We start from the raw sequence: 22248 nt of genomic DNA, 5'->3' as shown, positions 1-22248 counted from the left end.
AGGGATTAGATTGTGCACACACCTGAGGGAAAGTTAAGGCCTCATTTCCACTTTTAGTGCGCTTTTTGTCCGCTTTTTATTAGCACATCAATGTTACAGATTGATACATGTTGCTGAAAAGTGGACATAAGCACACAGAAATTCGAGGCCTTTGTGACAAGGCTGTCACTTCTACAGCACTGCGTGAGATCCGCATTGCTGTTTACTACCCCCCAAGCGATGATCAGAAGCCTACCAGGCTTATATCTGCAGCCTCCTCTCCCTCTGCAGGGAACGGCGCTTGAACGAGCGCTCGCTCCCGACAAATCTTGCGCATCAAGAGATGATGCACTTCCACGTTAGGTGGTCCTGGGGCAGCCACTCTGCAGCCATGGTCGCAGAGCGGATAAAAAAATCGCCAGGAAACTAAATTGTTTTCTCTGGTTTTACTTGCGTCCATAAATTACACTGATCAGACTGACCTCCTCCAAGGGACACTTGGTGACACAACCATACCCTGTATAATGCGCTGAGAAATATGCAAGCGTTATATATTTTAAATGCATAATCATAATTTATCACAAAGATGCACTTTAAAGTTCAGCAATGCTGAATTCATTAGTTTGGTTCCAAGGGCTTCTTTATTATTTTTCAAAATTAATGAAACCTAATGTGGAGACTCTGTGGAGACTGTAAACTTATTGGCCTCTCATACAACTCTTAAAATGTGTATTATGTGCTTATAAATGTTTATTGTACTTAGTGATTTGATTTTTTTTCTTGCCCCACTAGATCAGTTCCCTTTGCTGACAACGAAGCGGGTGTTCTGGAAAGGAGTGCTCGAGGAGCTTTTGTGGTTTATTGAGGTCTTTTATTAACTCACATTCTGTTTTCAAATAACATTTGATATGTTTATAGGATTGCAGAAACAATGATTTATAAATTACCATAATCGCCATACTTACCCATTGCATATGGACCTTGAAAGAGTAACAAAGTTGTAAAATAGAAAATATGTAATGTAAACCTCTGTTTTAGTTATGCAAAAATCAGTGGGTGCAAGGGTTAGTAATGCACCGCTGGCCAGTAAATTTTTATGTCTAAAAGTCTTTGCCTCCCTCCCTCAGTTGTCCAAAGTGTTTCCGTAGCTCTGTGGCCACCTGCGTTGCTGGGGGCAGGACAGCCAACTTAGGTGGTAGCGTCGCAAACACTTTGAGCAGCCAAGGGTGGGTGGAGTTTCAGACATAATTTACGGGTGAGTTACTAACCCCGGCACCCACTGATTCTTGTATAAATAAAACAGAGGTTTACATTAAGAGCTTTTTCACACTTATTTTGCAGCCTTTGTCTTTAAACATAAGCTGATTCATGTGCACAATTACGTTTTTTTTATTTTTTTATCTGAGAGGTTTTGGACTGGATGCTATTCCCATGGGGAATAATCAGGGTTTTCTTTATTTTCAAAAGCACTAAACGACAGTTCAGTTGTGGACAACTGGGTAGGAGCCGCCCAATGATGTATAAAATAAGTAAAAACAATATACAAGTTGAGAGGTGGCTTACTTAAGGAATAAGGTCTAAGCTTTTATTCTCAGAAATAGTTTCTTGCAGGAAAAAGACAATGCGTTTCGTGAGCTACATGCCAACTTCCTCGGGTCAGTAATGTGCCAAGAATGGGATATTGCTCAGAACGCCACATTTCACAATATTCAGAACGTGTGTGTGTGGATAGATAGATAGATAGATAGATAGATAGATATCAGACAATAATTTAAAATAATTACCCTCACTTTAGGTTGCATACCATGTGGGACACAACCGCAAGTGCCTGGATAGGTGAAGTGGGCGCACACCTATAGGGCTGATGTGTGCACTCTAATAGGTGAAATGCATTGGACTTATGTTTGCGACAAGACTGGTATGATGAGGAATAGTAGTTCAAACTGAATGAATGAATGAATGAAAAAGTGAAAAACATACAAATTAATGTAAAAATGGAAATTAATGTAATATGTTGATGGAAATTTTTTTTTAAAGGGAAGGTCCAAGCAAAAAAAAAAAATGAGTTTCACTTACCTGGGGCTTCTACCAGCCACATGCAGCCATCGTGTGCCCTCGTAGTCAGTCACTGCTGCTCCAGTCCCCCGCTGGCAGCTTGCTGACCTCGAAGGTCAGGACCGAATTGCGTACATTTTTACACACTCCCGCTAGTGCAGGAACATTAACACATACATTTTTATGCGTTAGTGGTGCAACGCGTAAATTTTTGTTCCTGCACTAGCTGGAATGCGTAAAAATGTATGCAATGTGGCCCTGACCTCCGAGGTCAGAAAGCTGCCAGCGGGGGACTGGAGCAGCAGTGAGTGACTACGAGGGCACAGGATGGCTACATGGGGCTGGTAGAAGCCCCAGGTAAGTGAAACTCATTTTTTTTTTTTGCTTGGACCTTCCCTTTAAGATAAACCTGAAAAAACATCTACACTTACAATACCAACGTGTTCTGCCTATGGCAGGCTTTGTAGGGTGTATTAGCAAAGAAACTATAGCTCCACCACCCACAAAACCCCCTAGTTAGAGTAGTCAGAGCGAAATAAACATTTGTGCAAAAACAGTAGCAGCCCAAGTCAGAGCTCCTTTTAGTTTCTCTCCCACGTTTTCCAAGTAACTCCTCCACACTATAGATTTCTTATCTTAGAAGATTCAGATATAGAGACCTTACTAGTGCTGTTTAAGCAATTTAGCTGAACTGTATATTTTATAGGGCTCTACAAATGCGAAAGAGCTTTCTGCAAAGGGGGTCAAAATCTGGGATGCGAATGGCTCCAGGGAGTTTTTGGACAAACAAGGCTTCACATCCCGAGAAGAAGGGGACCTTGGGCCAGTTTATGGCTTTCAGTGGAGGCATTTTGGTGCTGAATATAAAGATAATCACACAGGTAAGTTAGGCCACAGTAGGAATGCTTTGACGTCTAACATTCTCGACTCATTTTGAGCCCGTGCAAAACTTGATATTTTAAGACGGTCATAAGTTTTTATTTTTTTTTTAGATTACACAGGGCAAGGAGTCGACCAGTTACAGAAAGTCATTGACACAATTAAGACTAATCCAGATGACAGGAGGATCATCATGTGCAGCTGGAATCCCAAAGGTTGACAATACTTTATAAATGTGTAATAGCTACAGAGTTTGTTATAAGACCATCATTAGGCAAAAGGCAAGAGAGCTCCATAAAATAATGTTGGAGAAATATGATGTGGTTCAAACAATTCATTCCATTATTTTGGGCGTGTCCACAAAAAAAAATGTAATTCTCTGAAGAGAGAGGGGATCTCATTAAATATATTCTGATGAAATATTAACCATTTACTTATGGACCTCTGTAGCTTTTACTTGCATGAACAATTCATATCTAGTAAAGCCTCCAGTATGTGTGTGCTTGCCGGTTGCTTGAGAATTTAACTGGCGCTAAATAACACTAACCTCCAGTGGGAGAAAAGACTCATTCCACGTGAGTCTTATCTCCAAATAACGAAAATTGTATACTTACCTTCGGTAATTTTCCTTTCCTGTCGAATAACCATGGCAGCATACTATGGGTTAATCCCGCCCCTCAACCAATCAGGACTGGTATCTATAAATCTTTCCACCCCAACATGGCTCCCTGCTTTTGTAACTATGTCCATCTAAGACTGCATCTTACTAGGGTGGGTGTCCCGTATGCTGCCATGGTTATTCGACAGGAAAGGAAAATTACCGAAGGTAAGTATACAATTTTCGTTTTCCTGTCAAATCCATGGCAGCATCAATGGGATCTAATTATCCATCTAATAATAAGACTCGGGAGGGCACAATATGCTGCTTACACACATTTAATTTCTAATTCATAATAATGATTTGATATACACTGAACAGATCATGAAAATTCTCATCATTCTCATTCTGTATCTGACATTGTGGCTGCTGTAAATATCCTTTTGCCAAAATGAACTGTAGAAGAGGCAGCCGGGTCTACCTTATAGTGCTTAACAAATGTATTGGCCGATGCCCAGTTAGCCGCCCTGCATATGACCTCTGCTGAAACTCCTGCTTGCGCTGCCCATGACGATGAGATTGCCCTCGTCTAATGCGCTGTTACTCTTGTTGGGGCAGTACCGTCCATGATACTGTAGGCTGACTGTATAACCCTAACCAGCCAAGTGGCTATGGTCCATATGGAGGCCGCCTGCCCCTGCGATATCCTTCCGGGATTATAAAAAGTCTGTCTGACTTGCGGAATGGTTTTGTAATCTCCACATACTGTTTTAATATTTCTGGAATGTTCCATGCTGATGTTTCCGATTCCCTATCAATGAATACAGGTAAGTTCCATTCTTGTGCGAAATGAAAGTTTGTGGCCACCTTTGGTATGAATTGCGGCACCGGTCTCAGTGTTACTCTGTCCGGAAAGAAATGCAGGTAAGGGGGTAGCCAACTTAGAGCTTGAATCTCCGACACCCGTCTTGCCGAAGCTATGGCTACTAAGAATACTGTCTTCAGTGTCAAATTAGTCAGGTTACACTGCTCTAATGGTACAAACTGAGGTTTTGCTAAACCTCTTAGCACTGTGGGTAGGTCCCACTGCGGGTATAAATTATGTACTGCCGGTCTTAATTTGCTTACTGCCCTCGTAAACTGTAAAACCAGTGGATTGGTGGCTAGGCGACGATCTAGCAGTGCTGACAAAGCCGAAATCTGGACCTTTATAGTCTGGCTTCCTAATCCCATGTCTACTCCCCTTTGCAGGAACTCAAGTATAGTGGGTATTTCAGGGTCATTTGAGTCCAAAGCTCTGTCTTTAGTAAACTGTATAAATTTGTTCCACACACTGTGATAAGTTTTATTAGTGGAGTCCTTCCTTGCTTTTAATAATGTGTCTGTAACTGCCTCCGAGCATCCTAACGCTGTTAATTTAGACCTCTCAGCTTCCAAACCGTTAAAGCTAACACCTTGGGGTCCGGATGAATTATGCCCCTCTGCGTCAGTAAATTCCTGGGACATGGTAGTGTCCATGGAGGTTCCACCGCTAGTTTCTTCAACATCGGAAACCAAGGCCTTCTCGGCCAGTATGGTATTACCACAATCAACGTTGTTTTCTCCATCATTATTCGCTTGAGCAGGCGATAGATGAGGGGGACTGGAGGGAAGGCATAGGCTAGTTGAAAATCCCACTTCGCCGTTAGTGCATCCCAGCCTGAGGCCTGTGAAAACTTGTACCTGGAAAGGAATCTCCGACCTTTGGTGTTGTTCGGGGTTGTCATGAGGTCCACTTCCGGTTGACCCCATCTCTGGCAGATTTGATCGAACACTTCCTGGTTCAATTCCCACTCGTTGTTGTCGAACCATTTTCTGCTTAGAGTGTCTGCTAATGTGTTCTTCGTTCCTGGTATGTGTACTGCCCGAAGTGAGGTCAGTGTCTGTTGCGCCAATTCCATAATCGGGCAGACTTCCTTTAGTAGCGACCGACTCCGCATTCCACCCTGGGTGTTTATATATGAGACAGCTGTGGAGTTGTCCATTCTGAGCACCACTGCTCTGTTCCGGGTCTCCCCCTTGAAACTGAGAAGTGCGTTGTGTGCTGCTCGAATCTCTAACACATTCGCGGGGACTCCACTGACAGGCTCTTTCCACATACCTTGTACATACTTCGTGTCTGTGTGGGCTCCCCAGCCCCAGAGACTCGCATCGGTTATGTAGTAATATTCGGTGATCTGTATACTGTGACTTCTGCTGAGGTTGTGATCCAGTAGCCACCATGTTAGTTCTGACTTCATGTTGTATTGAAAATGGATCCTCTGGGATAGGTCCTTCCCATTACATTGCCTTAAGAAGTTGTTCTGGCATATCCTCATGTTCCATGCTGCCCACATTACCATGGGAATTGTCGTCGAAAGAGTGCCCAGAATTCTCATAAATTGCCTGGCCTGTAAATGTTGATGTTTTATCACCTCCAATATCCTCTGTTTGACCTGTGCTTTCTTGTCTTCCGGCAGGGATACCGTGTTGTTCTTCGTATTGATCAATGCCCCTAGAAAAATCAATGTTTGATTCGGCTCTAACTGGCTCTTATTCAGATTTATTATCCAGCCAAACTGTTGTAATGTGTTTACGAGGACGTCCCTGTGTCTCATTAGTTTGTGCTCTGACTCCGCTATTAATAACACGTCGTCCAGGTAGTGATGTACTCGCAGATTCTGCTCCCTTAGAAATGCTATTACGGTCACCAATATCTTCATGAACGTTCTTGGTGCCGTACATATACCAAATGGTAATACCTGGAACTGAAAATGTATTTCTCCTACTGCAAATCTTAAGTATTTCTGAAAGTGCGCATGTATGGGGACGTGGAGATATGCATCTTCCAGATCCGCTGACAATAGCCAATCTCCTACCTGGATGGATGGAATGATGGTCTGTAGGGATTCCATTTTGAATTTTTCCTGCTGAATCTGTATGTTTAAGAGCCTTAGATCTAATACCGGTCGCAAATCTGATTTTTTGATGACGAAGAATAGCGGTGAGTAAAACCCCCTGTTCCTCTCTTGCTGTGGGACTTCTCTGATAGCGTTTTTCTGTATTAAATCGTTTATGTATTGCTGGAGTATTAATACCTTCTCTTTCTTGTGTGGTATTCGTGTTGGCACAACGTGGTCCAATGGGGGAAGATCTTTGAAGTGCCATGAATGACCCCATTCTATTGTATTTAAAGGGAAGGTTCAGGGAACTCTTGAAAAAAATAAAAATCCCTATCCACTTACCTGGGGCTTCCTCCAGCCCGTGGCAGGCAGGAGGTGCCCTCGCCGCCGCTCCAGAGGCTTCCGGTCGTCTTCGGTGGCCGACCCGACCTGGCCAGGCCGGCTGCCAGGTCGGGCTCTTCTGCGCTCCATGGCCGGGCTCTTCTGCGTCCCACGTCAGCGCGCCCGCGTGGGACCCAGAAGAGCCCGGCCATGGAGCGCAGAAGAGCCCGACCTGGCAGCCGGCCAGGTCGGGTCGGCCACCGAAGACGACCGGAAGCCTCTGGAGCGGCGGCGAGGGCACCTCCTGCCTGCCACGGGCTGGAGGAAGCCCCAGGTAAGTGGATAGGGATTTTTATTTTTTTCAAGGTTTCCCTGGACCTTCACTTTAAGACCCAAGAGTCCTGTATTTTGTCCGCCCAAGTCCGAAGATAGTTGCGTAGTCGTCCTCCAACCGCCTCCAGACGGGCGGGCACTATCTCAGAATGACTTGGCGTTCTGCGTAGAGGTAGAGTTTCGCTGTTTGTTATACTTTGATAAATTTGACTGTGCTCCCTGCCACTGCCTGCGAAACCCCTGATTGCTTCTTTGAGGCCTGTAATTTTTGCTTCTTGACTGAAACGGTCTCTTATCTGTTTGTCTTCTGTTAGGTCGCCTGTCTTGAGGGAGCAATCCAGACCTACCGCCCGTAACTCTAGCAATTGCCGTATCCATCTTGCTACCAAATAGATTCTTACCGTCAAAAGGTATTCTACACCACGCCGCCTTGGAATTCGAGTCTGCCGACCATGGTTTCAACTAGGCCTGAACGATTTTAGGAAAAGATTGAATTGCACGATTTCTGTCAGAAATCTCGATTTCGATTCACGATTTTTCAAATTCAACAGTGCCCCTAGGCCCCCCACTTCAGCTTTGCAGAATTGATCACCACACAGTGGGCCACACCACAGCAGTCATCATCATTATCACGCTGACACACATTGCAGCCTGGCAGAGGCATACAAAACTTGACTGACAGGAGTGTGGGCGGAGTCTGCTGGCCATGTTTCATAGTTTGATTGACACACATGCGGGTGGAGTCTGCCGCCCGCCAAATGATGTTGAAGCACTGGGAGGAGGGAGTTGCCAAGTGAGAGCTGCTCATCATACCACTTAAAAAAAAAAAAAAAAGTGACACAAATCACCCAGTACAAATAAGTGGTTGTCAGCAGCAGACTCAGCCTGCCACCTGCCCAGCTTATGATTGATGTGGAGGTGCAGGGAATATTGAGCCGCCGGGATGGAGTGTGAGAGCCTGCGAGCTGGGGTGGGCGGAGTCTGCCACTCGTAGCACTCGGTGTGATTGACAGCCACGTGGGCGGAGTCTGCCACCCGCCCAGCTAATGTTAGGAGAAGGAGTGGGAGAGCCTGCGGGCGGAGCGGAGCCTGCTGCCCGCTCCGCTGATTGGCTGCACAGTGGGCGGAAGTTGTGGGAGATAGTGTCCCGCCTCCACTCGGAGAAATGTATGCAATGAGCCACCGCAAACTGCCGCTGCACAGAGCGGCAGAGGGGACCGCTGCACGGGCTGCAGAGTGGGGTGAATATCGTTGCCATGGCGATCCCGGAATCGGCATTTCCGGGATCGCAATTTCGATCCAAAAACGATATATCGTTCAGGCCTAGTTTCAACCACATTGCACGTTTTGCTGTCACATCATATAACATACCTCTCGTGGCGCATCTCAGGATATCAAACGACGCTTCACCTATGAAATCTGACACGATACGGAATTCTTCTAACCCTGCGATTAACGTTTGTTTGTCTGCGTTAGCCTGGATTGCCCCCTCAAGGTTATCTGCCCATACTCTAATAGCTTTTGCTATCGAGGTCAATGCTATCGCGGGTTTACAGGCTCCACCCGTACTTAAATATGCTTTTTTCAAATCTTGATCCATCCTTCTGTCCAGCGAGTCTTTAAACGCCACCGAATCTTCTATTGGTAGGGTGACATGTCGGGCTAGTCTCATTACAGATGCATCGACTAGGGGTGGTCCCTCTAACTGTGCCGCTAGTTCACCTTGAATAGGATTCAACTTGGATAAACGATTGCCCATAGCAGGTATCTTCTCTATTCTGGACCACTCATCTTTTACTAACTCCGAAACCTCTTCCATGATAGGAAAAGACACCACCTTCCTTTTTAAATGCGGATAGTATTTCATTTTCTTTGCTTGGGGTTCCTGGGGTTCTTCCCACTGTATGGCTTCCCTGACTGATCTTATGAAAGGGTCAACAAGTGCAAAATCGAAAACCTATCAAACTCCTCCTCCACTTCCACCTCTTCCATTGAGGGCAGCGTATCAGTAATACTTGCGCCTCCACTTATGGGCCGATTGTCCGGCGAAGACGCTGCAGTGCGTTCTTCTAAAGATTGCTGGACTATCTCTTTAATTAGTGTTGGCAAGTCCTGCTGCTGATTTTCCTCCTCCATGGGGAAACAATAGAAACAGTCTATACACACAAGTTTTCCCGGCATTGTTTTCTCCCCGCATGCCCAGCAGTACTTCTTATCTGGCATATTAGTAAGGCTTTGCGGGTTTTTCTGCGGAGCTCTACTGGATTTTGCTGTTGCTTTATGACCAGAAGATGAGGAAGTGGATGCTCTATCTTGAGGGCTGGGAAGACAAAATACACATTCGTGTATGAGTCCCACAGTCAAACCCCTCACCTCTATTATTCCTACCTAAATACCTACCTGTCTATGGCCTTACCTATTATCAATGTGCTGATCTCTGTCACCGGTAGAACCTTCCATTATTTTCTCCGTAAAGCTACAAACAAAATAATGGTGCACCATGAGCTGGAGGGAAAAAAAAAATATATATATATGTATATACACATCCCTGACACATAACTTTATGCTGCTGACAAACTGAATAGACAAATGTACCTGAAAACCACAGCTACACAGATGAGGTAATACACATCTAACGTGCCTCAGAAACCGGCGTGCTGTAACAAACAAAAGCAAAGCCCAGCATAATCAAAATCCGCAATTGATGCATGCCATCAGCCTTAATAAAAAATGTGTCATGCAAAACATAAAGTACCTGACTTCCCCTGCGACGGAGCACAAGGAGGATACTGCAAAAAACAACCATAAGAAAAGAACATTACTGTGAGCCTGCAGCGCTAACCATTCTCCACATATTGCTCCAAAGACAGTAGCACAGCTTATAGCCAAACAGGAGTAGTAGAATCCATAGCACTTACATTTCCCAGCAGACTAAGCACGCTCTCCTCCCAGCCAGCAGCATCTACTATGCACAGCCATAGTGTCTTTATGCTTCCTGAGTGGGTGACGTCATAGCTCCGCCCACTTCCTGGAAGCCCCAGTCATGTGACTTCTCTGACACTGCCTTCAGTCCGTGGAGCGCACAGAGCGAGGAGTACACGCCCTCCTAGGAAGTAGCCAGCCTCAGCTCCCTGGTGCCAGTTCTACCCAAGCGAAGCTGCATTGCAGCTATGCCGCCGCCAAGAATATTGTATGTGGCTTCCACTCCTCCCCAGAGAGATCAGCAGACGGGGATCTCCACTCACACTCTCGTTTAGAGGTTCTCAGAGGGAGTTTCGCGCGAGGGGAGGCACCCTGCACGGAGACTGCATAAATACAGTCAGGTAAGGCCAAAAAATAAAAACCTTGTACTTTGAAATGTACGACCAGTCCTGACAGCTCGGACAAAGGAAAAAAAGCAGGGAGCCATGTTGGGGTGGAAAGATTTATAGATACGTCCTGATTGGTTGAGGGGCGGGGTTAACCCATAGTATGCTGCCATGGATTTGACAGGAAATAGTGTCTATGGTCCTGCTGCCCAGCATCCTGAAACCTTGCACAGTACGTTGCATAAATCAGCTTGAGGATTTTTTTACAGAGATGCTGGCCATGGTCATCTGCACTACGTAGAAAATCTTGGCTTCAGTGTTTTGCATTTTTTTTCTTAATTATAGTAAAAAAAAAAAAAAAAAAGAGATCCCCAATTGAGATGAAAAAGGAATACAGATAGGCAAAAAAACGTTGTTTTTAATAAACGTGAACCTAAACTGAGATAAACAATTGTTTATCCCCCTACTCCCCAAAAATTGTTTTAGATATCCCATGGTTTTAAACATTTACAAAGTAGATTGAGTGTTTTATTGTCTCTGCTCAATGGCAATCTAATAAGTGTCCCAGAGTTAAAATACATGAACTATTGAACTTTTTTGTATCTTTCCCCTGCGCTCTGAAGTTTTATTCTGCCAGGAAAACTTGAATGGCTGTAATTTGCTTATCAGTTAGGTTTACTTTATTCACTTCACTTGCATGCCTGAAAATTAACTCTTTCACACAGCAAAATAAAACAAGAAAAACAGCCTGGTTATTGATGATTTGCACTGTACACACAAGTTTATCTCATCATGTCACATGATGCCTTGGGTACACTTTAATCTTAACACTTCTTCTAAATGGGTAGGGTGCCAAAATGAAAGGGGATTTCCAAATTCTACATGCATGGGGTGTAGTTAACCCCACCTCCCTGATCATCAGGCCTCTCTAAGCTACATTAACCCCTGCTGCCTTACCAGTTACACTACACAAACTCCTGATGGCCCATCAGTTACACTGCTCTACACTACTCTGATGCACCCCCCTCCCCCCGGGTACACTAACCTACAACTGCTTCTCTATGTCATTTTATAGACCTATAAGTGGAAGCTCTTATCCAGCCGCCAGACTCCTCTCCTCTGTCTTTTTCTGCAGTCGCCGATCCAGCCGGGCCACCGCTGCATCACTGTGTCAGATGAGCCACTGTAAACGTCCGGCCACTCTACACGCACCGTGGCTGTGTCCAATTGTGCTGCTATACTCTGCACCAGTCTTCCAAGAGTGCTGTACTTCAGGGTTACAGGTACCCGTCTGTCTGCATGGCCCCCAGCGTGTGCGCGCTGCACATTATGCGTGACCCCAGCGCATGTGCACCATTAGGTCACACAGTAAGAGGGCACCAGTAAGGACAAAGCCCTTGGACCGGTGCAGTATATGGCCGCACGATCGGACACCGCAATGGAGTGTGTAGAGAGACAGGATTTTAACAGCAGCTGCAGATGGACAAGGAGAGGAGCGTGGCAGCTGGATTGGTAATTGCTTATGCTGTGCACTCTGCATCTGCACAGTTGGACTATAAGATGCACTGACTCCTTCCCACTGCAGTTTTGGGTGAGAAAAGGTGCGTCTTATAGTCCGAAAACTATATAGTTTTAAATTAACTGTTCTCCTTCTACACTAGCATGTGATCTTTACAGGATTATGAATATATCGTAATGGCCTTATCTGCTTTCACTGAAATACAAATCCACTGACAAAATCAGTCTATGTAAGAAATACTATATATATTAATGGCGTTTTTGTTCGCAGATCTCCCTCGAATGGCACTTCCCCCTTGCCATGCCCTCTGCCAGTTCTACGTCATCAACAATGAGCTCTCTTGTCAGTTATACCAACGATCAGGGGACATGGGCCTAGGAGTGCCGTTCAACATTGCCAGCTATGCTTTACTGACCTACATGATTGCCCATGTTACAGGTCTCCAGGTAATTCCAAGTTTACTTTAAAGAACAAGCGACACCCATGCTAACATAGAAATAAAAAACACATATATAAGTAAATAAATACTAGTTCTACTTAACAGATGTATTGTGATATTTAGATAATGATTCCTGTGAATTTTATAAAGGAAAAGCAGAAAATTCTATTCTAGGCAGTGGCCATCTTGCTAAGCTAATACTGACCTCATATCCTCCCTGACTCTTGTCCCCCCCCCCTTTCTCTTGCTTATTGTGTATTCATTAGCTGCCCTCCTCCCAGAGTCTTCAGACACTCCCACTGAGGTGTATACTAGGAACTGTCTTTCTTCTTCTTTTTTTTTTTTTTTTTTTTTTTTTCTCTCTCTCCAATCACTGAGTCACCTCAGTCATGCTTGTAAACACAAGTGAGCAGGGGATCGTGTTTCAGATAAGCAGCTAGACCGGGAAATAAATAGAAGAGGAGGAATATATTATAGATAGAAAGAACCCCCAGCATTCAACTGTTTGGCACTGACTATTAAAGGGAACCAGAGAGGAAGGGTAGGGAAAAATAGGAATAGATTTTATACATACATCCAGCCCCATAAGCACGGGTCGCTCCCACGCCACAATCCTCCGCTTCCTGTATCGCCGCTACCGGGCCCCGTCACTTCTGGCGGACACGACCAATTGTCCGCATGCACAGGGGCTCCCTCCATACCCTTACGCATGCGGCTGCGCAGTATGCAGCCGCACGCGTAGGTATATGGAGGGAGCCCCTGTGATGCGGACAATTGGCCGCGTCCGCTGGCCGACTCGCGAAAATGATGGGATCCAGGCAGCAGAGGACGGCGGCGTGGGAGCGATCCAGGCTTATGGGGCTGGAGGAAGCCCCAGGTATGTATAAAACCTTTCCCCCAACGTCTCTGGTTCCCTTTAAGGGCTCGTTTCCACTGTAGCGGTGCGGAATCGCCTGGATTCCACCGCAGAAGAAATCGCATGCAGGTGCGTTTTTTTTACGCGTTATTTTACGCGATTACGCATGCGATTTCGCATAGGTTAGGCTATGTGCGTTTTTAACCATGTCACTGCCTGTGTTAATTTACATTGGTTCCTATGCGGAATCGCATGCGTAATCGCGTAAAATAACGCGTAAAAAAGCGCATGCGATTTCCCTATTAAATACATTAGCGGCGATTCGCATGCATTCCACTAGCAGGCGAATTCGTTGGCTCTTTTGTGCGTTTTTTCACCGCTCATAAAAACGCACCACGCAAACGCTACAGTGGAAACAGGTCCATTCACTTGCATTACATGTGCGAATCTGCATGCGTTGGACGCATGCAGATTCGCGATAGTGGAAACGAGCCCTAAAGGACCAGTGCTCCTAAAGTATGTGATAACTCCAAACCATAACGGCAGAACAAGTTTTGAATGCAGGATTAGCACCGTTATCACTTAATACACTCAGACCAGTTGCTGTTGAAATTTGATTTTTATGGTGACAATCCCGCTTTACCGCTGAGCTCGAGCCCAAATATGTAGATGAAATACATAGGAAAAGTGACTGTAGAAATACTTGTAATTCAATCCAGTTCTGTGAACCAGATAGTCCACCAAAAAAGGAGGTGGGCATAGAACTAATTTTACTAACTGCTGAGTACAGGAAGGGCAAAGTTCATCCCTTTACTACCAACACAAACTACCCGCTGATTGGATAGTGTAATTCATGCTGTTACATGTCAGTTCCTCAATTCATCTTTCTGTAAAGAAAAGGGACTTTATATGAAATAATTATTACATCACTTTGCATACATAAAAATATCTAACTTTAATGCTGAAAAACAAGGCCAGTGAAAGCACAGGCTGACAAATATTAAAGTGGGCAGAGTTACACAACTTGGTAAACAAACTCTCACAAATTAGCTCATTGTGTAGTCCTCCCTCTGCTGGGATGTATATACAGTACTGCTTTGCCAGGATTACATTAATTTGATGTCAAGTTGTAGACACTTACTACCTGTATATAAACATCCTATAATATACAGTACATGGAGGGCATACTGTGAATGAAACAAGGACATTTCTTGCCTGCTATGGTAGAAGGCAGGTTTCTAAATCATTTTGTACTCTTATTTAGCCCGTGTGGTCAGAATATCTGATCAGCTTATGCCTTCTTGGCCAGTGATACAGAAAGTATAAGCACGGCAATCAAGCAAGTATTTTTTTTTTTTTTCTTTTCTAGAGGATAGCTTGCAGCCATCGTATCTCTTTCACTTTACACTATTAACAAACCAGATGGAGACTGTAGGTTCCTTCTTAACCTGAAATTGTATTCAAGTTGAAACACTGCCAACTCTGTCCCGTGCCTTAAGTGTTCCTCTGTGCTTCTTCCTGTCGCTCTGTACCTCCCCCTCTGCCTCCTTCTGTTGTCCACCTATTCCTCTCTTGCCCCCTCCCCGGACGCTGCTCCGGAAGGCTCGCTGCGATCTCCAACCCCAGTGCGTGCATTGTGGAAGTGACCTCATGTTTGGCAGGACGTTTTCTGTGTTTCTTTTTTAGGCATTTAGCATCTTATGATAAAGTTGTAAAGCATCTAATAATAGTTGTAAACAAAAATACAAGGTGTATAAAGTATTGGTAGGCCACTCGGGTTTCTGTCAATGGCTTAAAACTGTTTTGTCCCATTTGCAGCCTGGAGAATTTATCCACACCCTTGGAGATGCCCACATATATCTCAACCATGTTGAGCCATTGAAAATACAAGTACGTTTTTACACATAGAAATGTGCATTTTTTTTTACTACTTCTTGGCTTATAAAAAGTTGTGAATAACCTGTTACACATTGGATTTTGATGTATTCTTGTTTTTTTTTTTTTTTTTTTTTTTTGATTGTGTATTTATGTATGTTTATCCTTGTCTGTAACAGTTTAATCAGGATTATGCTTCTTAGGAGACAGCTTGCTAGCATTTATGATAAAAAATATTAAGCACATGCAAAAATGTTGGTGAGTGGATTGGAGGAAATTAAATCGCACATGCACACTTGGCCACTAAAGTGATCCTTAATGACCCTTATTGGTAGATATTTAAAAAAACAAAACAAAAAAACCTTTTATTATACTTAAAGGATACATCCTGCGGTTTAAAAAAAAAAAGTTTTACTCACCTGGGGCCTCTTCCAGCCCCTAGAAGTTTGTTAGGTTCCACGGCGTGGTACTGTTCTGAGCCAGGCCTCCACTTTCTCCTCTGGAAGATCAGGGTCGGGATCCTCTGCTCGGCTGCACCACTTGCCTCGTGATCACGCTCCCACCACTGGGAGCCCTTGCACAGTTCAGAGAGAATTGTACTGAGCAGAGCGCTCCTGGCAACAGGAACACAATCACAAGTGTGTGTCCATGTGCAGAAGATCCCGGCCCCGGGTCGCCATCTTCCGGAGGGGAGAGCAGAGGCCTGACTTAGGTTCCATGGCACAGTTCCGCTTTAACAGATTTCTAGGCGCTGGAAGAAGCCCAGATGAGAAACCTTTTAAAGCTAATGTAACCCCGGTTTAAAAAAAAAAAAGCAGATACTTCACCTAAAGGAGAGGGAAGGCTCGGTCCTAATGGGCCATCCCTCTCCCGGTGCTGCGCTGGCTCCTCCTTTCTCATCCCACGCCGAAGGGACTTCAGGAGCAGAGTCCTCCCGAAGACAGGCGGCGCACACGCGAGTGCGTCATAGGGCGCGTGCGCAGTGTCGAGCGGCCCGTATTCGGGAGCGCTCGGGTTTCCGAAGCCTCCCTTCGGCTCGGAGACTGGTATTTGACCGAAACGGTCGAATACCGCTACGTGGGAGCCAGGACAGCAGCGGGCACCGGTGGTCCCATTAGCTTTATGATCAATCTGTAATAATTGAATATAATATGAAAAAGTACCATATAAGAGGTGTGAGACACAGGACATGTAGCTTCAAATCATTTAAGAGTAGGAGGACCGTCCCCAAAGAGACCTGGTAAACTGTGTGGAAGGGTTTGGTTTAAAAGCCTTTAGGGAGGTGGTGTGGCCAGGTTTCCTCCTGTCTGTCTGAAAGGACAACTGAAGAGTGGTATGGAGGCTGTCATATTTATTTTAGGCTGGTTCCACACCAGGACGTTGCGTTTTAGGGGACGTTATGGTCGCATAACGTGCCCCAAACGCAACGCCTGGTGCTCTCTAATGTGGACGTCAGAGTGAGCCGCGTTGTGCAGCTCACTCTGGCGTCCGTGATGCGCACTCTTGGACGCATGCGGCATCACGTGGTCCCGCCCGGCCAATCGCCGCACAGAGCGGCCGCTCCAGGAAGTAAACACTGCACGTCACTGAGTGCAATGAATATTAATTAGCCATGTGCTTGGCCGCTCTCCGCTCCTCCCCAACATTACAGCGCATGTGCAAGCAGTCTAACGCGGCTCTGCCGCTTATAAAGTACTGCATGCAGTACGTTGTCTTATGGCGCAGCGTTACTAACGCAACGTGGGCTCTGTGAACAGCCCATTGATTTTTCATTACTGTGCGGTGGGGTGCGTTACAGGCTGCTCTAACGTGCGCCTGTAACGTCCCACTGTGAAACCAGCCTTAAGCAGTACCAATTGCCTGGCTATCCCCCTGATCCTCTGCCTCGAATACTTTTAGCAATAGACCCTAAACAAGCATATGCACATCAGGTATTTCTGATTTGTCAGATCTGACTTAACCACTTAAGCATTCAGTCGTTTTTATTTTATGCATCTGAGCAATTATCACCTCCCATTCATTAGCCTATAACTTTATCACTACTTATCACAATGAACTGATCTATATCTTATTTTTTCATTCATTATTTCTCAGTTTTCGGCCATTATAGTTTTAAAATAATACATGCCTCCATAATTAAAACCCAAGTATTGTATTTGCCTAATGGTCCCGGGTATTACACCATTTAAATTATGTCCCTATCACAATGTATGGCGACTATTTTATTTGGAAACAAAAGTGCATTTTTATCTGTTTTGCATCCATCACTATTTACAAGCTTATAATTATTTAAAAAAAAAAAAATAGAAACATTTCATCTTTACATTGATATTTAAAGTCTAGACCCTTAGGTAAATATTCACGGGTTTTTTATTTATTGTAATTTTTTTTTAAATTTTTTTTTTTTTTTTTTAAACCTTTTATTTGGGTATTTTTGGGAGGGTGGGATGTACATAGTATTTTTTTATGTAAATATGTTTTTTTTTTACATGTAGATTTAGCTTTACTTTTTGGCCACAAGATGGCAACTGAGTTTGTTTACATAACGTCACTCTAATCGTAACATGTACGCTTAAGGCTCATACACACGGGGTACGGCCGTCGCCGCAACCACGTGGCACACGCGTGTTGCGGCGACGGTTCGTCCGTGTGTGACGCGCGCGCCCCGAACCGTCGCCCGTCGGAGCTGTCGCCAGGCGATTGACATGTTCAATCGCCGGCTACAGCCGTCGCCGCAACATCGCCGGAACTGTCGCTAGCTCCGCATGTGTATGCGGGCTAGCGACAGCTACCCACACACAGTACACGGAGCATCCGGCGGGGGGGAGGAACCTCGGCGACAGCTTCCGCCGCATCGCTAATCCCTCTGCTGCCGTGTGTATGCAGAGGGACTTGGCGACGAGCTGTCGCCGAACTGTCTCCGAACTGTCGCGCACACGCTCCCGTGTGCAGCGACAGCTACAATTGTCCCCCCGTGAGTACTTAGCTTTAGGGGGACGTAAGAGGCAGAAAAGGCTAACGATCCGTGGCCGGGAGCGCACATGGCCTTAAATGATTAGATAAGATTAGCTGCATGCTTGTTTCTGGTGTTACTTAGACACTGCTGCATTCAAATAGATCAGCAGGGCTGCCAGGCAACTGGTATTAGGTATGTGACTGGTATGTGATGGGCGCTAGGTGTTATTGACATGACTGTAAAATGCTCCTTTTGTTTATTGCCTGATGAAGCAGGACTATACCTGTGAAACCCATTGCATCATTGTTTTGGAGTATATTAATTATGCTTTTTGAAAATTGACAGTTTCATGTCTGCTTTGGGGAGGTACCGTATATACTCGCAAGCAAGCCGAATTTTTGACCCCCCAAAAGTGGGCCAAAAGTTGGGGGGTCGGCTTGCTTGCGAGTCATGTGTGTGTGGGTGGGTGGGTGGGTGGATAGGTGCTGTCCCTCCCCGCTCCCCCCGCGGCCACCGCTGCTATTACCTTAGGCGGCGGCGCCGCTGCCTCTATCCCCGTCCTCCTCCGGTAACTCATTCACAGCAGCGCGCCCCCCGCTGCTGTGATGACGCAGGAAACCATAGAGAGCGGTTCCCATAGTAACGGCATCACGCTACAGGAAGCCGCTCTCTATGGTTTCCTCGTCATCACAGCAGCGAGAGGCGCGCTGCTGTGAATGACTTACTACCGGAGGAGGACGGGGATAGAGGCAGCGGCGCCGCCTGAGGTAATAGCAGCAGCGGCGGCCGCAGGGGGAGCGGGGAGGGACAGCACCTACCCACCCATACTGGGGCATTATGCTAGCTATATGGGGCACTATACTAGCTATATGGGGCACTATACTAGCTATAATGGGGCACTATACTAGCTATACTGGGGGCACTATACTAGCTATACTGGGGGCACTATACTAGCTATACTGGGGGCACTATACTAGCTATAATGGGGCACTATACTAGCTATACTGGGGGCACTATACTAGCTATACTGGGGGCACTATACTAGCTATACTGGGGGCACTATACTAGCTATACTGGGGGCACTATACTAGCTATAATGGGGCACTATACTAGCTATACTGGGGGCACTATACTAGCTATACTGGGGGCACTATACTAGCTATACTGGGGGCACTATACTAGCTATACTGGGGGCACTATACTAGCTATACTGGGGGCACTATACTAGCTATACTGGGGGCACTATACTAGCTATACTGGGGGCACTATACTAGCTATACTGGGGGCACTATACTAACTATACTGAGCACTATACTAGCTAAACTGGGGCACTTCACTAGCTATACTGAGCACTATACTAGCTATACTGAGCACTATACTAGCTATACTGAGCACTATACTAGCTATACTGAGCACTATACTAGCTATACTGAGCACTATACTAGCTATACTGGGGCATTTTACTAGCTATACTGAGTACTACCTACCTATACTGAGCACTATACTAGCTAAACTGGGGCACTTCACTAGCTATAATGAGCACTATACTAGCTATACTGAGCACTATACTAGCTATAATGAGCACTATACTAGCTATACTGGGGCATTTTACTTGCTATACTGAGCACTACCTACCTATACTGGGCACTATACTAGCTATACTGGGACATACTGGGGGGATCACGCGGCCAGCGTTTCCTACCCCCGGCTTACATGAGGGTCAATCATTTTTTCCTGTTTTTTGGGGTAAAAGTGGGGGGGTCGGCTTACATGCGGGTCGGCTTGCTTGCGAGTATATACGGTAAGTCCACCACTGCCTCCTTAGCATTTCTAAATTTTTTGTTTGTTTTTTTTGCGCATTCTATTCTGTTTGCGCCTCTGTTTACTGCATATGAGGCAGCTGGTATTGTTTAACAGGAAAATATAGAAGCCTCCATATTCTTCTAACTACAGTTGTCTTTTTTCAAGGGGAGAGGCGAGCTTCAAGCCAGTATCTGAGTATAGAATTTGCCTACTGGTCTAGGATAAAAAGGAGCGGCCAATCATTTCTGTGGGGTCCTCTACCCATTTAATCTTGTATAGCACACCTGATGAGATATATAGTCTGCCATAATTATGGTTGGGAGCACACTAGGCAGTGCCAAAAAAAAATTTCTGCACTTTTTTGAGGTGCATTTTTTTTTTTTTTTGATTTCCGTAATCAATAGAGTAAAATAGAGTAACATATATAAAAAAAAAAAATGTAAAAATGCATTCCTTTGCATCTCAATTGAGAAATTATGTGGCTCGTTTTGAAAATTATGCAGCAAGTTGTGTATTTTCAAAAACGCAAAATGTAAAACTCGCATATGCATTTTTACAGGCGGCCCATATACTTTAATTAGCAGCAAAAACGCTCTTTTTCCCGCAAGAGTAGCATTTCTGCCTAGTGTTTTCCTAGCCTGAGGCCTTTTAAACAATGCAAATTGCCTGACTGTTCTACCTCTAATACTTTTAGCCACAGATCCTGAACAAGCAGATCAGGTGCTCTGACTGAGGTCTGACTAGAAAAGCTGCATGCTTGTTTCAGGTGTGCGATTCAGACACTACTGATTCCAGAAAGATGAGGACACCAGGCAACTGGCATTGTTTAGAAAGAAATATGGCAGCCTCCATGTGCCTCACTTCAGGTTCTTTAAGCACTGCTATTCTGAGAGGGTGTGAGCGTGTGCTCGTAATTCTGGTTCCATTTTGCAAGTCATCAGAACTTTAGACAGTATAGAATATAGAGTTGTCGGTAGTTTGTAGCGATGGGCTTCCGAGTAGGAAGCCACTTGAATTTGTGATTAAAATGAGGCTTAATTGCCTCAGGTGTGCGACTGGGAGAGAGGTTACTTACCTATAAGTCCGTTGTCTTCTATGCATTCCAAATGTCTTGCATGCGTCCTATTGGACGCGTTGCAAGACTCAGTAACACGCACTTCATCCTTCTGTCTTTGAGGAAGTGCGCATGCAACAAGTTTGGAACGCATAGAAGACAACTGACTTATGGGTAAGTAACCCCCTCTCTCCCAGCCGCACACTTGAGGCAATTAAGCCTCATTTTATTCACTAATTTTTTTTGTGGCTTCCTACTCGGAAGCCCATCGCTAGTAGTTTGAAACAGCTAAATCTTTACTTTGCATTATAGCTTCAAAGAAAGCCAAGACCATTTCCTAAGCTGAAGATCCTTCGGAAAGTGGAAGACATCAATGACTTCAAAGCTGAAGATTTCCAGATTGAAGGCTATGATCCTCATCCAACCATCAAGATGGAAATGGCTGTGTAATTTGTATAGAATTTTACTTGTATTTGTATAGTAAGTTAATTTCCATGTGTTTGTCTCAAAATAAAATTTTACGTAAACAGGATCATTCCTTTGTACTTGAGACTTGCAGTTTAACAGATGCCTAAATCGAATGGTAAATAAAAAATGCTACTCTATTAGTGTGTGGGGAGGTGTGCAGACTCTTACCACACCTCTCTTGTGTGCCAGCGCCCCCCTCCCTTTCACTCTAGAAGCCTGTTTGGGTCCTCTAAGCCCCTTTAACCCGGACATACATGCTGCAGGTCACTGCGTGTGGCTGTGTTCCTTGCTCCTCTAGGTGCACGAGTGAGGAGCATGGTCACAAGGCACTGACCTGACATACTGGCCATGCGCAGCCATGTATGTCCAGGTCAAAGGGCGCTGGACTTACGGGACCCAAACTGAGGCTTTTAGAGAAACTGCGGGGGATGCTGACACAAAGAAAATGCGGTAAGAGTCTGTGGACATCCCCCACACACTAATATTGCGTAGTGTTTTTTTATTTACCATGCGATTTTAGGTGGTATTTAAATCAGGGGTGTCAGACTACGTTTTAGATTTTGGCCCCTGAAGTGATTGAGTTTAAGTCGCACTCCAAATTGTCTAAAATTTTACTAACTATGGTGATTGGGGGGGGGGGGGGGGGTTGAGGGGGTTCCTGCTCCTTCCCCCTTCAGCAGAGTGACGCAGTGGAGTAGTTTACTATTTACCTGCTCCAGCGACGCGTCATGTCTCTTCTGTACGCTCAATACTGACATACATCCAGTTTCTGATCATGTGACATGCCACAGGAGCTGGAGATATGCAGCATAAGCTTGTGGCTGTCGAGATCAGACCCAACACAGCACTGGATCTTGACAGCCACACGCTTATGCTGCATACCT

At 45.2% G+C, this 22248-nt stretch overlaps 1 protein-coding gene across 1 annotated transcript in view; it reads left to right on the top strand.

Annotated features, from left to right (window-relative positions):
- The window catches only part of TYMS (thymidylate synthetase), a 42310-nt gene extending 20882 nt beyond the window's left edge, over positions 1-21428 (top strand). Inside the window, exons 3-8 of the mRNA XM_068234724.1 lie at positions 772-845; positions 2741-2915; positions 3027-3128; positions 12184-12359; positions 15027-15098; positions 21209-21428. Of these exons, the coding sequence (XP_068090825.1) occupies positions 772-845; positions 2741-2915; positions 3027-3128; positions 12184-12359; positions 15027-15098; positions 21209-21346 (737 nt within the window). The 3' untranslated portion in view covers positions 21347-21428. The remainder of the gene's footprint in view (positions 1-771; positions 846-2740; positions 2916-3026; positions 3129-12183; positions 12360-15026; positions 15099-21208) is intronic.
- The last annotated feature ends 820 nt before the right edge of the window (positions 21429-22248 follow it).

This window comes from Hyperolius riggenbachi, chromosome 5, assembly GCF_040937935.1.
Source record: "Hyperolius riggenbachi isolate aHypRig1 chromosome 5, aHypRig1.pri, whole genome shotgun sequence".
Lineage (NCBI taxonomy): Eukaryota > Metazoa > Chordata > Amphibia > Anura > Hyperoliidae > Hyperolius > Hyperolius riggenbachi.
This window is presented reverse-complemented; position numbering and strand designations above follow the sequence as displayed.